The sequence below is a fragment of the Salvia hispanica genome, chromosome 5 (assembly GCF_029641045.1).
Source record: "Salvia hispanica isolate PSC_SH4W2 chromosome 5, Shi_PSC_v1, whole genome shotgun sequence".
Classification (NCBI taxonomy): domain Eukaryota; kingdom Viridiplantae; phylum Streptophyta; class Magnoliopsida; order Lamiales; family Lamiaceae; genus Salvia; species Salvia hispanica.
Window position 1 is genome coordinate 11,009,065 of NC_142696.1, and position 13,648 is coordinate 11,022,712.

At 35.7% G+C, this 13,648-nt stretch overlaps 1 protein-coding gene and 1 pseudogene across 1 annotated transcript; both read right to left on the bottom strand.

Annotated features, from left to right (window-relative positions):
- Positions 1-115: 115 nt before the first annotated feature.
- LOC148926275 (uncharacterized) lies at positions 116-943 on the bottom strand (annotated as a pseudogene).
- Positions 944-9,745: 8,802 nt separating this feature from the next.
- LOC125186698 (uncharacterized) lies at positions 9,746-12,473 on the bottom strand. Its single transcript, XM_048083112.1, has 3 exons — positions 11,948-12,473; positions 10,751-11,185; positions 9,746-10,174 (listed from the first exon to the last, which is right to left on the bottom strand). Exons 1-3 carry the CDS (start codon positions 12,369-12,371, stop codon positions 9,972-9,974), a joined length of 1,062 nt encoding a protein of 353 aa, XP_047939069.1. The 5' UTR covers positions 12,372-12,473; the 3' UTR covers positions 9,746-9,971.
- Positions 12,474-13,648: the final 1,175 nt, after the last annotated feature.

Genomic DNA, 13,648 nt, shown 5'->3' on the forward strand with positions numbered 1-13,648 from the left:
CCTGCAAGATGGGCTTGATATTGGGGGGGCGTCATGCGAGAAGTGTCAGCCATCGTGGCGGTGAAGTACATGGACATTAGGGTGTTCGCGGCCCTTGGGAGCCCGCCTGGCTTGATTAGCCTCGGTCCCTCCCCCTCCCTCTAGCCGCCTTCGCCGCTTTGGTCCCTTGCGGCCGACGTCATGTACCGGAGGAGCCCCCTGCATCGGATGTCGGGAACTCAACCTCTTGTGAGGTGTTGCCTTCCCGGCCTTCACTAGATGAGTATTGGCCACCCGCCGTATGCTTTGTGCGTTTTGCGTTCGAGCCCGTGCAGGAATCGACACCGCCAGCCCACCTATCAAGATGTTTGACCGTCTTCCAAACATCGGGAAATTTGAAATCTTTGCCGGTGTCATATTTAAAGCATTGCAAAACTGCTCTCAGAATGTCGGCTCCACTAGCTCCGCTTTGGTATTACTCCGCTTCCCTCTTGTAGATCCCACAAAATCATTTGACATCTCTTTCGGCTCGCTCAAAATGAGCGCGAAGCATCTTGTAGTTGCGGGTGAAGGCCCCCTTCGGCCTTTTTGCGTTGTATACTTTGGTGACCTTTTCCCAAAAACACTTGCGGGTTTGTTGATTCCCGAGGATGAGATCGTTCGACGTGCTGATCCAAGCGTCGAAGAGCACCGTCGTCTCCGCTAGTGTGTATGGATGACGGCCGCTGTCATCACCGTCCTCCACCGCCTCCGAAGTGTGTTCCTCCGGACCGGCGGGACGATAGTATGCATCAACTAGAAAAGATGGTGTTTGGTACGCCGGCGTTGCTGAGCCTTGGGTGGACGGCGACGAACCGGAACCGGAAGCATCATCCAAAACATTGTACATGTTCCCCCAGTCGAACGCGTTCAAGTCGTAGCCGCCACGTGGCGTTGGCGCGTGGCGAGACAGCCTGCCAACCATGCCTCCCCCCGACCTAAGAAAAGTTCGGATTCAGTCCTGAAAAATTGTACTACTTTCTTTGTTTTTAGGATTTTGATTACATTCCTAATTTGATTAAAAATCAAAATAAGACAGAAATTTAAAATATAAGAAATCAGATTACTTTTCCAAATAGAATTCTGACAATTAAATATAATCAAAATAAATTATAGAATAAGCAAGGGATATAAAGAATGTGCTATTTTATATATAAAATAGGGCATTTTCATCATTTACATTCAGCAAGGGATATAAGGAATGTGCTATTTTCAACCAAACATGATCTAAGTGTTTTTTAGCACCAAGAAGTTGAACACTATATTATTCTTTATAATAAAATCTGAATTTTGAGAATTATATATAATAAAAAACTAAAAATAATGCAACGCGCAGATTTCTATTTTTTTTTTACGTGCAGATTTCTAATTAGACAATGAGCGATGTGTTTTTACATGTCGCAACGAGCGAGCATAGAATGTTCCAATAATGAATCTTACGCGCCGCCGCTAATGCCCATTTTCCTGATCTCCCACTAGAAATGCATCCTGCAGCTCAACCGATCCAGATGCAACACCGTGAATCAACCCATCGATAATGTCCATTTCCTCATCTCCTACTAGGAAGACATCATCTCTATACCACCAACCAATCAAACAATATATCACAACATTCTAACACTCAAACCGGCCATGTGGTAATATATATCGACGCGATCCTTCTCAATCAATTTGACCGATGTATTACTTGAAGGAGTGAATGAAAGGTATGCTCATAAATTCTTCCAAAAAATGATAATTTATGCTGAAGGCTTGAAGACTATGGTTGTCAAGTTAATGTTTAATTTTTTGCCAAGAAAAATGGTTTTTGTTTTTGTGTTATTTAAACTGGGTAGATTTTCTAGAAGTGGTAAACAAAGAAAGATGTCAACTTTATGCACTTGTGATGATTGTGCAGTGAATTGACTAGTAACTGTAGTGAATATAACTTGCTAGCTTGTGCGTGTGAGTGTCGGTGTATATGCGTGTGTCTGATTGAGCTACAGAACATTGTTTCAAGGTTTATGTAGTAAAAGGTGTATCTAAATATGGCAATGGAATTACTGCACCTGGATTAACTTCCTTCCCATGACTTGGATGAAGGAATTGGCAGCGGAAACGAGCGCTGAATTGTCATAATTTAATAATTATTAATCGAACAAATAAATCACATAATAATCAGATTTATTTAGCATATTATTTATACAACATCTATTTGCGTAATTCTCACATGTATCATGCTCATAACTTGAATTAATCATGCTTTAAGAATATTGAAACCTAAAACATGCTTTTCTACGGAGCAGAAATAATACCTAATTAATTCTCCAAAGAATTGATGATGGCTAGCGACTTCTCCACGTGACGCTTTGAATACTAGACCACAGATCTTCTCTCTGGTTCCCGAATTGTACTCCAATATCAGTGTGAGCTGATCTCACCGGAATACTAGCACTTAAATAAAGAAGACAGAAGAAATCATTTTCCAATTTGGAGAGAAATTCGAACTCCTCTTACTAGAGAGGGACGAAAATTTTAACTGTAAAAACTTATGATTTTTGTCTCCTTTATTCTCCTATTTATATTAAGTTCCTTTTGGGCCCAGATGATCTATGGAAGGTTTTGGATATGAGCTCATCCAATTTACTTTTTACTAATTAAATTGAACCCACAATTTAATATAAGTTTTAATTGAAATATTACGAGCAACCACTACAGATTTAATATTGAACTCTCCCCATCCAAATCCGAAATTATAAGTAATCCGGGTTTTCGTTTTAACTTTCATTTCCCGCGCTTAAGATAAAAATGTCCATTAATAAATTAATGTCTGCTATGGACTTAATTAATTAACTTCTTATTAATTCTAAGAGTAGACTTAGCATGAAACGCTTATTTATTATTCATAAAGTAATCAAACTCCAACTAGCTAGGTTCCGAATAATAAAACCTTGTTTCGCGCTCCTCTTGAGGACATCATCAAACGAGACTCACCTCGCACACGATTCAATATAATAGCAATCCTAGCACTGCTAGATATTAATCACCACTACCCAATATATCAGGATTATTGGGTTACGAAAAACCCGCACCATTTGATAAGTCAAAGTAATGCATAATTAATACCGTATGCTCAATGCTAACCTACGTTGATTAAGAAACAAATATTTATCAAGACCTCTCCTTTCAGTAGATAGCCCAAGGACAAGTCTTGCTGTTAGATTCGTTCAGTGTTTTACCACACCAATGTCATCTTATTTCAGTAAGGCTTAGAAATATGCGGACTAACATTGCAACCTTTCATGATGGATAGTCTAATTCCATCTAGGTCGTGAAATTCTTCTTTTTCTTTGTTTAGGACTGACCGTATTACCTTAAAGTGGACGCCGCCCACAACCGGTCTACTAAAACAAAGACTTAGACTTTGTTAAGTTAACTTATACATTTAAACATGCAATTAACATCCATTAAATGTAAAACATAACAATATTATGACAAAAATAATCTGTTTTATTCCTTGGAAAATAAAATAAGAGTTTTACAGTATTCAATCACTCGAAATGTGATTTCTAGTATACAAACTCTAACATTGGAGTAGTTACATTAGTTGATCTATGAGAAAATACATTTCTATGATTATGCTAGTATTTAGAATTTATAGATTTTAATTGGACCATACATATTCCCTTTGTTTTATTGTTAATAAAAGCATTTCTTTTTGGCACGGAGATTAAGAATAATGTCTTTAAGTAGAGGTTGAATAAAGTAAGAGAGATGAAGAGATAATAAAGTAAGAGAAAAGACTACTTTCTAAAAATAGAAATGACTCAATTATCTTAAACTTTCCAAAATAGAAAAATGACTCAATTAACATGGAACAAAGGGAGTACAAATCATTCTAAAAAAATGAATAAAAATAAATATCATATTGATTTCCATAAGAATTAATTTCAACTAGCAATTTAATCTATTGTAGGTAGTTATTGTGATGTGCCCCCAATCAAGAGTATATTTTTAGTTTAGTATTTAAATCAAATGTAAAATTTAAAATCATGATATTTTTTCAAACATAGGAAAATAAAGTTGGTAGGAATCATATTTCGAGTATTCATTTTTCGGAATTATTTTCCTTCCCAGCTTTACTTTCCCGTCAACCAAACATGGAGCAAAAATTCCCTAGTCTTAACATATCAAGTGATAATATGACGTGGTATGTCCAACTAATAATGTTTTAACAACTGAATCTCTAAAAATGTTATAGTTCATGTGCATATGGTAAGTATTGAGTTAAAAGCAAATTAGAATCATTGTTTTAAATTATGGAAATTTCTCTAAAAATGGTAACTAATAATGTTTTGACAACTGGAACTCTAAAAATATTATATTTCATGTGCATATGGTAAGTATTGAGTGTGAAGCAAATTAGAATTATTGTTTTAAATTATGAAAATTTCTCCAAATTTTTTTAAACCTTCCGCATTTAATATATATACAATGATATAGATAGACGTGATACGCTCGGATTTTGCGCTATTTTAAGGTCATTATTTGGTTCGTTTTGAGTTTCAAAGTTGCAACCATTATTTGCATATTTAATTTATTTTGGTATTTTTGCGCGTTTTGTGAAAAATGTGCAAACTAGAGCCCAAAAAGATAGAAGAAAGTTGAAGTTGGAAATCTGTAGCGGTCCGCTTCGGAAAATAGAGCTGAAAAGAAGAACACGCCATGTTAAACCGGTTAACTGGTCCGGTTAAAACCGAAACCAGCCGAATAAAGCAGACTTACTTATATAGGTTGTGAAATTATATTTCTCTTCTAGCCGACTGCAGAAGAATTAGACTTGTTTGCTTCTTATAAATTTAAATGTTTGCAGTGGCGGATCCAGACCCCGAAAATGGCGGGGCCGAAAATTTAATATTAAAATATTAAATATTTAATTTAATATTATTTTTAATAATAAAATAAATAAAATTATATTAATATTTAAGTAGCACTAGCTTCGTTAATAAAATATAAACATGCATTAGCTTGCAAATATGTACTCTTACTCATTTAAAAATATAAAATTATTTGTAAATATTATATACATTCAAAATCTTCGTAAAATATTATATACAAAAGTGATATAAGTAGAGCAATAAATATTTAGATTTTAAAAATATTTAAATGTTTATTTTGTTACATAGAGAATAATTAAGATGCATGGATCACAAATTATAAGTACTTTTAGGAAAAAAAAAACATTAACACAAGATTAAAAATAATTTAACTAAAGAATAAATATAACAACATAATATATGCAAATTAGTAAAATTTTTGATTTTATAAAGTATTTATATGTATAACTTTGATGATAAGAAAGAAATATGAATTGATAAACTAAAAGAGTAAAAAAACGAAAAATATATGCTCTTGTTGAGGTTTGATCCCTGTATCTCTTAAAAAAAAACAACACCTAAACTATTAGATTACTATATTTTATATGACATTTATTGAAAACAAAGTGTATTTCTACATTCCACGGAGGAGGCGGATATGCCATTTTCGGCTCGATTCAAGGAAAAGTTTAGGCTCTCTGAATGGCCGAGTGGGGGCGATAAAATTACTTCTTCTCGTCTTGGATTAAATTTTATTGTATACAAGCAATTCTATTCGTACGACATATGCTATCTATATTACCAATCCTAACATGCACCCCAATTTTGGATATAATCCAAATCTTTGTGATGAGTGTGACTGTGTGCGTGTGCTAATGATGACGCTAAGGTTGACGACAAAGCGCATGGATGAGTACCGAACTTATTGGAACATGTATCATCATTTTTTGGGGTAGTCGTTGATTTTTGTGGCGACCGCATCAACATCATCGAGAGTGGGCTCCACCATCACTGCCTCTCTCACTTGAGGTTTATACGCAACAAGCGAATCTGAAATGATCTCAATCTAGTGCTACTACACCAGCACCGCCCACCACCTAGCTAGCTCCTTGTTGAATTTAATTAGCATGAAGTGCTCCTTCACGACAATCTATTACTAAGGCATAAAAACGGCGGGCGTTACACTACCTCACTAACGAGAAGTACTCTTTCCGTCCCATTCAAGATGACCGACCACATTCTTTTTTTCGTTTGTTCCAACTAAGATGATCACTTTTCAATTTTAGAAATAACCTCCTCTCTCCTGTCTTCTCATTAAAATATTTAAATACCTTTTTCTTCTCTACTTTATTCCACTTCACAACACTTCTTAAAATCTCGTGCCACTCAAGAATGTGGCCATCTTGAATGGGACGAAAGGAGTAAATGATTCTGATGTCCATTTAACATATGTGCATTTAGGCCTTCAACATACAATTTCTAACCACAAACACAGTCCCTCGTCTATTGATTTATTGATATTATTATTTTTTTTAATAATATATTAATATTCAAGTTGTTGGGATTGGTATACTGAAAAGCATATTTTGAGCATGTTGCACGGATAGAATTGCTTGTATTTAATATATTCTACAATCCACTTTTAACCCAAGACGAGAAGAAGTAATTTTATCGCATTGATGTTTGCTTGAACTTTTATAAGATGTTTCTCAAACATTTAAATGTATAAGAAACAAATAAGTCTGATTCTTCTGCATAGTAGACTAGTCGTGAACGATGTTCACAGAAGGTGATGCAGTCGGTCCTTTGTAGATGAGAAATATAATTTCACAAGCTAGATAGGCTTTGGCTACCTATCGTGAAAGGTTGCAGTGTCAGTCCGCATGTTTCCTTACCTTAGGAAATAAACGACATTGGTGTGGTATAGCACTGAAGGATCTAACAGTTGAGATAAGTCTTTCTTGCTATTTACCAAGACGAGGTCTCGGTGATTGTTATTTCTTAATCATTGTTGATATAACATTGAGCATACGATATTGATTATACACTACTTTGATTTATCAAATGCTGCAGATTTTTCACAATCCAAGAATCCTGATATCTTGGGTAGTGGTGAGCAATGTCTAGAGGTGCTAGTATTATTATTGCAATGAATTGTGTGCTGGGTGAGTCCAGTTTGATAATATCCTCAAGAGATGTTCGAAAAATGTTTTATTATTCAGAAACCCGGCCGGTTGGAATTTATTCCAGAATAATAAATAAAGATTTTGAACTAGACAACTCTTGGAAAAAGATATTAATTAATTAAAGTCAAATAACAGATTTAAATTAATTAATGGATATTTATATCTTAAACAGGAGAAATAATAAATTAAAGAGGTAAAACCCGGATTACTTGTTATTTGGGATTGGATAGGCAGTCAATATTATTTTATAGTAGTGGCTGATTATAATATTCTGTCAGACTTGTATTAAATTGAGGCTCAATTTAATTAGTAAAAGTCTAATAAGTTTGGCCTAAGTCCAACCTCCATGGATCCCTAATCTGACCCATAATACTCTATATAAAAGGAGATTAGATAGAAGATTTATTGATATTATTCATTAATTTTCGTGCTCCCCTCTGGGAGTGGACGAAAAATCAGTTTTCTCAAAAACTGATATTCTGTCTTCTTTCTATCCAAGCCCTTTTCGATTCTGACAAGCTTTGCCCACTCAAAGGTCAGATTCTGAGTTCGGGATACAGATTAGAAGATTCGTGGTTGAGTACAAAGAACATCACGTGGAGAAGGTGCAAACAATCGACGATTCTTTGGAGAATTAGATCGGTAACCCTAGACCTTATAATATCATGAATTAGGTTTTAATTCCTTAAGCATGATTAATGTGTGTTCTTGTATGCAATTAATTGTTTAACATGTGGTTAATTAATCACATAATCGGTCAAAATAGATCCATATGTATGATTTATTTGTGAATGCATGACTTCCGCTGTGCAAGGGGCACCAATTCCCAGCACAAGTATTGTCTATTGATTGGACATTAATTTTTACGACTATCTATACCTCAAAAATAATTTAAAATTATTTAATTATAAAACGTTGAAGAAGGAACTTTTCTTGTACATAGGTCAAATTATATTTAGAAAATTCGTAAAAAATATATAGTAAAGATATTTATAAAAATATATACTCTTCAAGATATTTGAGGATTTTTTCGTCCGGAAAAACTTGAAAATAGTAAAAAAGTACTTCAATTGATATTAACTCATAGTTAATGGGACCTCAAATAATATTTTCAAGGTTCACAAATCTATAATGATAGTTTGACAAAATTTATAAAAATTGTTCCCTCTATTATAAAGTAATGTGCTATAATCAAGTAATACTTTACAAGCAGAGATATTGCATCATAGAAATTAATTAAACGCACTACTCATGTCTGAAAACGACTACGAAATTCTAGATGTATATTCAAGTAAAATCCAATTGAAAAGTAGCTACAACAATCTACCTTTTAAAAAATTATGAAATCAAAATTCATAATTGTATCTGAAGATTTATTGAATTCCACATGTACCGACTTCTTTCACATATTGTATTAAGATTAATAAGATTCTCTATATGAGATTAATAAGATTCTTCCCTAACTTCGTCTAAGAAGGAAATTGATTAATAAGATCCTTCTCTAACTTTAGGTCAGATAACTCATCTAAGATGTAAATTTTATTGACAAAAATGACATCATATACTAAGGTGGCAAAATGGGTAGCGGGTAATGGGTAATTCCCATCTCGATCCGCTACCCGCGGGGTATCGGGTACCCGATACCCGACGATAACGGGAAATGGGGCGGGATCGGGTAGTGTGTTTTAGAGTTTTGCGGGTAGCGGGTATACCCACTACCCGTACGCGTATACCCGTTAGTCCCGTTAATACCCGTTATTATTAGTATCAGAGCCATATATCATTTTTAATACTCCATCCATTCCATATTAATAGAGGCGTTTCAAATTGTTAAATTAGAGAAAAAAATAAATAGTTAAATAATAATAGCCATATACACATTCAGTTTAAAAAATTAAAAATAAATAGTTAGAATGGATAAAAGATAAAGTAAGAGAGATAATAATGTAGAGAAGAGTATTTATATTATTATGTTTCTAAGAGTTCTTTTGAAATATTTTTATATTCCCCTCACTTTTATTCTTAATCTATTCAAAGTTTACCATCAATATTAATTAAGTAAATTAGGGAACATAGACGATTATTATGGTTTTCAATTTTTTTATTCGAATTTCGGGTCGGGTACGGGTACCTGCAATGCCGGGTACGGGATACCCGACACGGGTATCGGGTATTCCCGGTATATCACGGGGCGGGTATTGGGACAACCAATTTAGCTAAAATCGGGTACGGGCACCCGCGGGTAACCCGTTTCGCCACCCCTATCGTATACAATTATATCTGTAATATTTACAAATGAGAATATCATGGCATGATGTTTACATACTCCCCTCATTCCATAGTAGTAGAGTGATTTTGCTATTTTGTTATGTTCCATAGTAGTAAAGTTATTATTTTTTTAGTAAAAGTTTACACATTTTTTTTCACTTACTCTACTCTCTCTTACTTTATTTTCTCTTAATTTCTCTATTCATTTCCTACTTTGTTATTCCTTTACTTAACTCACTTAACGCAATTTTTCTTAAATAGCGTACCGAAAAGAAACGCCTTGAATACTGCGGAACGAAGGGAGTACATTTTTCGGTTGTCGATTACAAGATCTTAAGGACAAGAATGAATGTCTGTAACATTAGTTATTTTGAAGAAGTTTTGACAATTGAAAGGCTAAAATGAAACAAGGCAAAGTTAACAACTTAACACTGTATAAACTCGTGCCGCAATTTGGTAAAATAACTACAGGTTACTCAGTAGTTTCTAAATGAACATTTGATACCATGCTTCCGAGAAGAGAAGAGATATAGCTCAATAAACTAAACCTCTCTCTACTTGCGATATGGAGAGAAGATACCTACCTAAGATCTGATCCAGCACTTACTACAAAATATAGGGTAGCTCTGGAAAATAAGTCGGACTAATGTCCACAGGAGGTCTCTACCGGTACAAAAGTAGAGGAGGACTCGGCAGAATCAGCACACTCCAGCACTGGTACACATTCATTGGTATGACAAATATATGAATAAGCAGCCAATGACGTCCCAATTCCAAATGCCAATCCCATAAAACTCCATACCCACCTCCTTCTACTCTTCCTTTCTTGTTGTCTACGTGCCACCTCTGCAGAGACAAACTCAACAAAGTGAGTTAAAAATATTTTATATTTCTCTCAGACACCGTCAATTTATTATCATAGAGAGCGTGTAACAGATATTAAAGCCAGGTAATCCAAATTCAGCTTCTCTCGAAAGAAAGAAATACTAATTCTCAAGGAAGGAGGCTAAGTACAAATTCAGCAATTTGAGTTACAGGCATATATCAAAGAATATGTATATGGAAGTTCATATTGATTTCAGCAACTTGAGTACTGTAATTAACTTCGGTAATCCTACAGAATGACCTCTTTACTGAAATTACAACTTTGATCACACTTCAGTTTATTTGCAGTAAATCATAATGGGAGTGCAAGCAAGGAGGTTTAGTTTCATTCCTCTCTATTCAAATGTTTAGATAATTCTCCTTGATTTGTTGACTTTAACTCTCTAAAAGCCTATCATAGGAGAAACTGCAATCTACTTAATCAACATGAAACAGCAAGTAGTTGGAGACCATGCCAATGTAAAGAGAGAAAAAATGCATCATTAAATGATTGCAGAACGGTAACTTAAACTATACATCATAATTAGAAGAGCTTACCAACAAGTTTTCTCTGCGACAGTTCGTGATTAACAGTTTCATAATACTGCAATCTATCACGTAGCCTGAGTATCTCCAGGTCTTTCAATTCAATGATAGCTGAAGCAGCATCTTCAGCCTCTGCACGTGCTAGACCCCTTCCAATTGCTTCAGCAACAAATTTAGTAACAACAACTTCCTGAGAAAATTTACCCATCTCCTCATCCTCAAGCTGCACGCTATCACTAATAGCAGGAGGAGCAGGAAAAGTAAGTCCAGCTTCAGACATAAGGATCCTGATTTTCTCCCACGCACTGTGCATCAAAAGCAAATTTTCCTCTGCAATCTTCCTCTTTTCAATTTCCTCGAGAAGATTGAGCCTTGATGAGAGCAATTCTGACTCAAGTCTATGATCACGTGATGGTGTATTTGAAATGGACCCATCAGAGGAGAAGTCTGTAAACAAAGAGAGGCCATGAATTTTCCTATCAAATTGCCACAAACTAAAAATAGCAGGTATTGGATGTAACGAAGTTCAGAATGATTTCCCTACTTCTCCTACACTGACTAAACAAACAACCAGGATGGTAGACATTATAAACAAGGAAAAACAGAATTAGGTCAAAGCTATGTATCCATAAATCTACTTTGACTTAAAGCTAACAAGATTTCTTGAAGAATCATCTCTCTCATACTACTTACTGTCCAGGATCTAGAATCGATGATGCAAAAGGATTTATGTAACTATTTTCTGATTTCTTTCTGCCGCCACGAATACGAATATGTCTCTAGACCACCCAAATTTAAAACACATTATCAGTTACTGCTTGCACTCAAGAGAGAAAATTCATAATCCTCTGTCCTGAAAAGTATGAACTCTTTCGTTTTTAGTCCGTCACTGTGAAAAGTATGAACATTCTAACTTTAGAAACTTTTTTGTGAAACCCATTCTCCCCTAACAAATCCTTTAAAATCTTTTTCTATCCATCTATCTATCTTTGTCTTACTTTACCAATTATGCATTAAAACCCGTGCCACACCAATTGGAGTAACATACAAACAACAAATAAGAGGAATCGGTTTGCAGCATCCCAAGCGTGCTAACCATTCCCAAAAACATATGCTGCAGTAATTATTTCTACTCGGAAATCAAAATAAAACAATTGACATTGAAAACCGTCGCATAAACAGGGATCTAAAAAGATAATTGAATTATACCATCAATTGCGTCGAAAAATTCCCCTTGCGCCGAGACGAAGCTTCGGCTCTCCGTTTGAATCTGGCTGAAATCGGATGAATCAACCTGAATCCTGGGATCGAAACACTCCTCATCCTCCTCAGGAACACTGTCAACGCACTCAATCAAACATTTCTCCTCCTCCTCCTCATCCAGATTAAAACTCTCAGTTTCCGGAACCCTTACGTTGCCTCCGCCGCGGCGCTTGTGATTAGCTACGTAAGGAGAAGGGGAGGGCGGGTCACGGAAGGAGTAGTCGGGTATAGGCGACTGCTCCGGCGTGGCATAGAGAGCCGGGGATATGTAGAGGTGCCTGGAACGGCCATCGACGTGGGGCTTTTTGAGGGATTCAGCAACCCTAGGCTCGAGAAGGTTTTCTAAGGCGATTGCAGTGAAGGTCGGCATGAGGAATTCAAGTCTGTTTTGGCTTCGCCGGCGGGGGTGGGTTTTAACTTTTAAGCTTAAGGAAGATTGGAAGACAAGAAAATGCAGGCAACAAATCTTCGTTTGAATTTTATTGTAATTTCCTCCCACTTTCTCTTTTCATAATTTTCAATATCTCAATTTTGATTTTAGATTTAGTATTTTTTATATTTCAAAACAACTTTGAAAATAACTCAATTTGGAGTTTATAACATCCTACAAATACCAATCATTAGATTAACACATTGGACAATCTAGACAAATCCACCTAGGTAGACGTCACCAAACCGAACCGGCCCGGCTGAACCGGCCTGGAACCGTCACCGGCGGTTCGGAACCGTGAACCGGAACTGTGGTGACGGTTCGGCACCGGATAAGGTTCGGCGGTTCCGACGGGCCAGTTCAGGTTTTCAAGAAATGAAGAACCGTAACCGGCGGTTCCAAACCGGCGGTTTGCCGGTTTCGGTAGGCTTTTTTTTTTTTTTTCAACTGTTTCAACTTTAAAATATATAATTGTATTTGTATATACTCTAATCGGTGAAGAAGACTTCTCTATAAGACTAAATCCGGGATACTTTTGACAATTCTACCATGATTGTTGATGGTTAAATTAAACTCAACAATTAAGGTTGAATTGCTAAAGGTATCCTCAATTTAGTTATCTAGAAACATCTCATTCGCCGACTAAGAGTATATATATATACTATCTATTTACATTTATAATTTATTATTTTTTACTTCAAGTTTTTTTATTTAAATTGTTATACAAGCTAACAAGCATGTATTATGTTATGTATTAAGTCTTTTGACTCTTTTGTAATTTTAATTTTCAACATTTGTATTTGTAATATCGATATATCATTCAAATTTGTATAATCGTATCAATAAAATTCCAGTTGTCCAACTCCAATGTCGACTTCTACTCTATTTGTCAATTGTCATTCTCGTTTTATTTATTTATTCGATAGTAAAAGACTACAACTACAAGGTGTAATTTGTAATAAGTACTATAAATGAATAATTTTTTTTAAAAAAAAAAACAAACTTGACCCGGCGGTCCAAACCGGAACCGTCTGGAAACCGCCGGTCTTGAACCGGCGTTGAACCGTGTCCGAACCGGAACCGCCGGAACCTAGGCGGGCCGGTTCAGGTTCGGCATTTTTTCGAACCTGAACCGACGGTTCCGAACCGGGAACCGACGGTTCCGAACCGAGAACCGGCGGTTCTTGAACCGTGGTGACCTCTACACCTAGGAATTT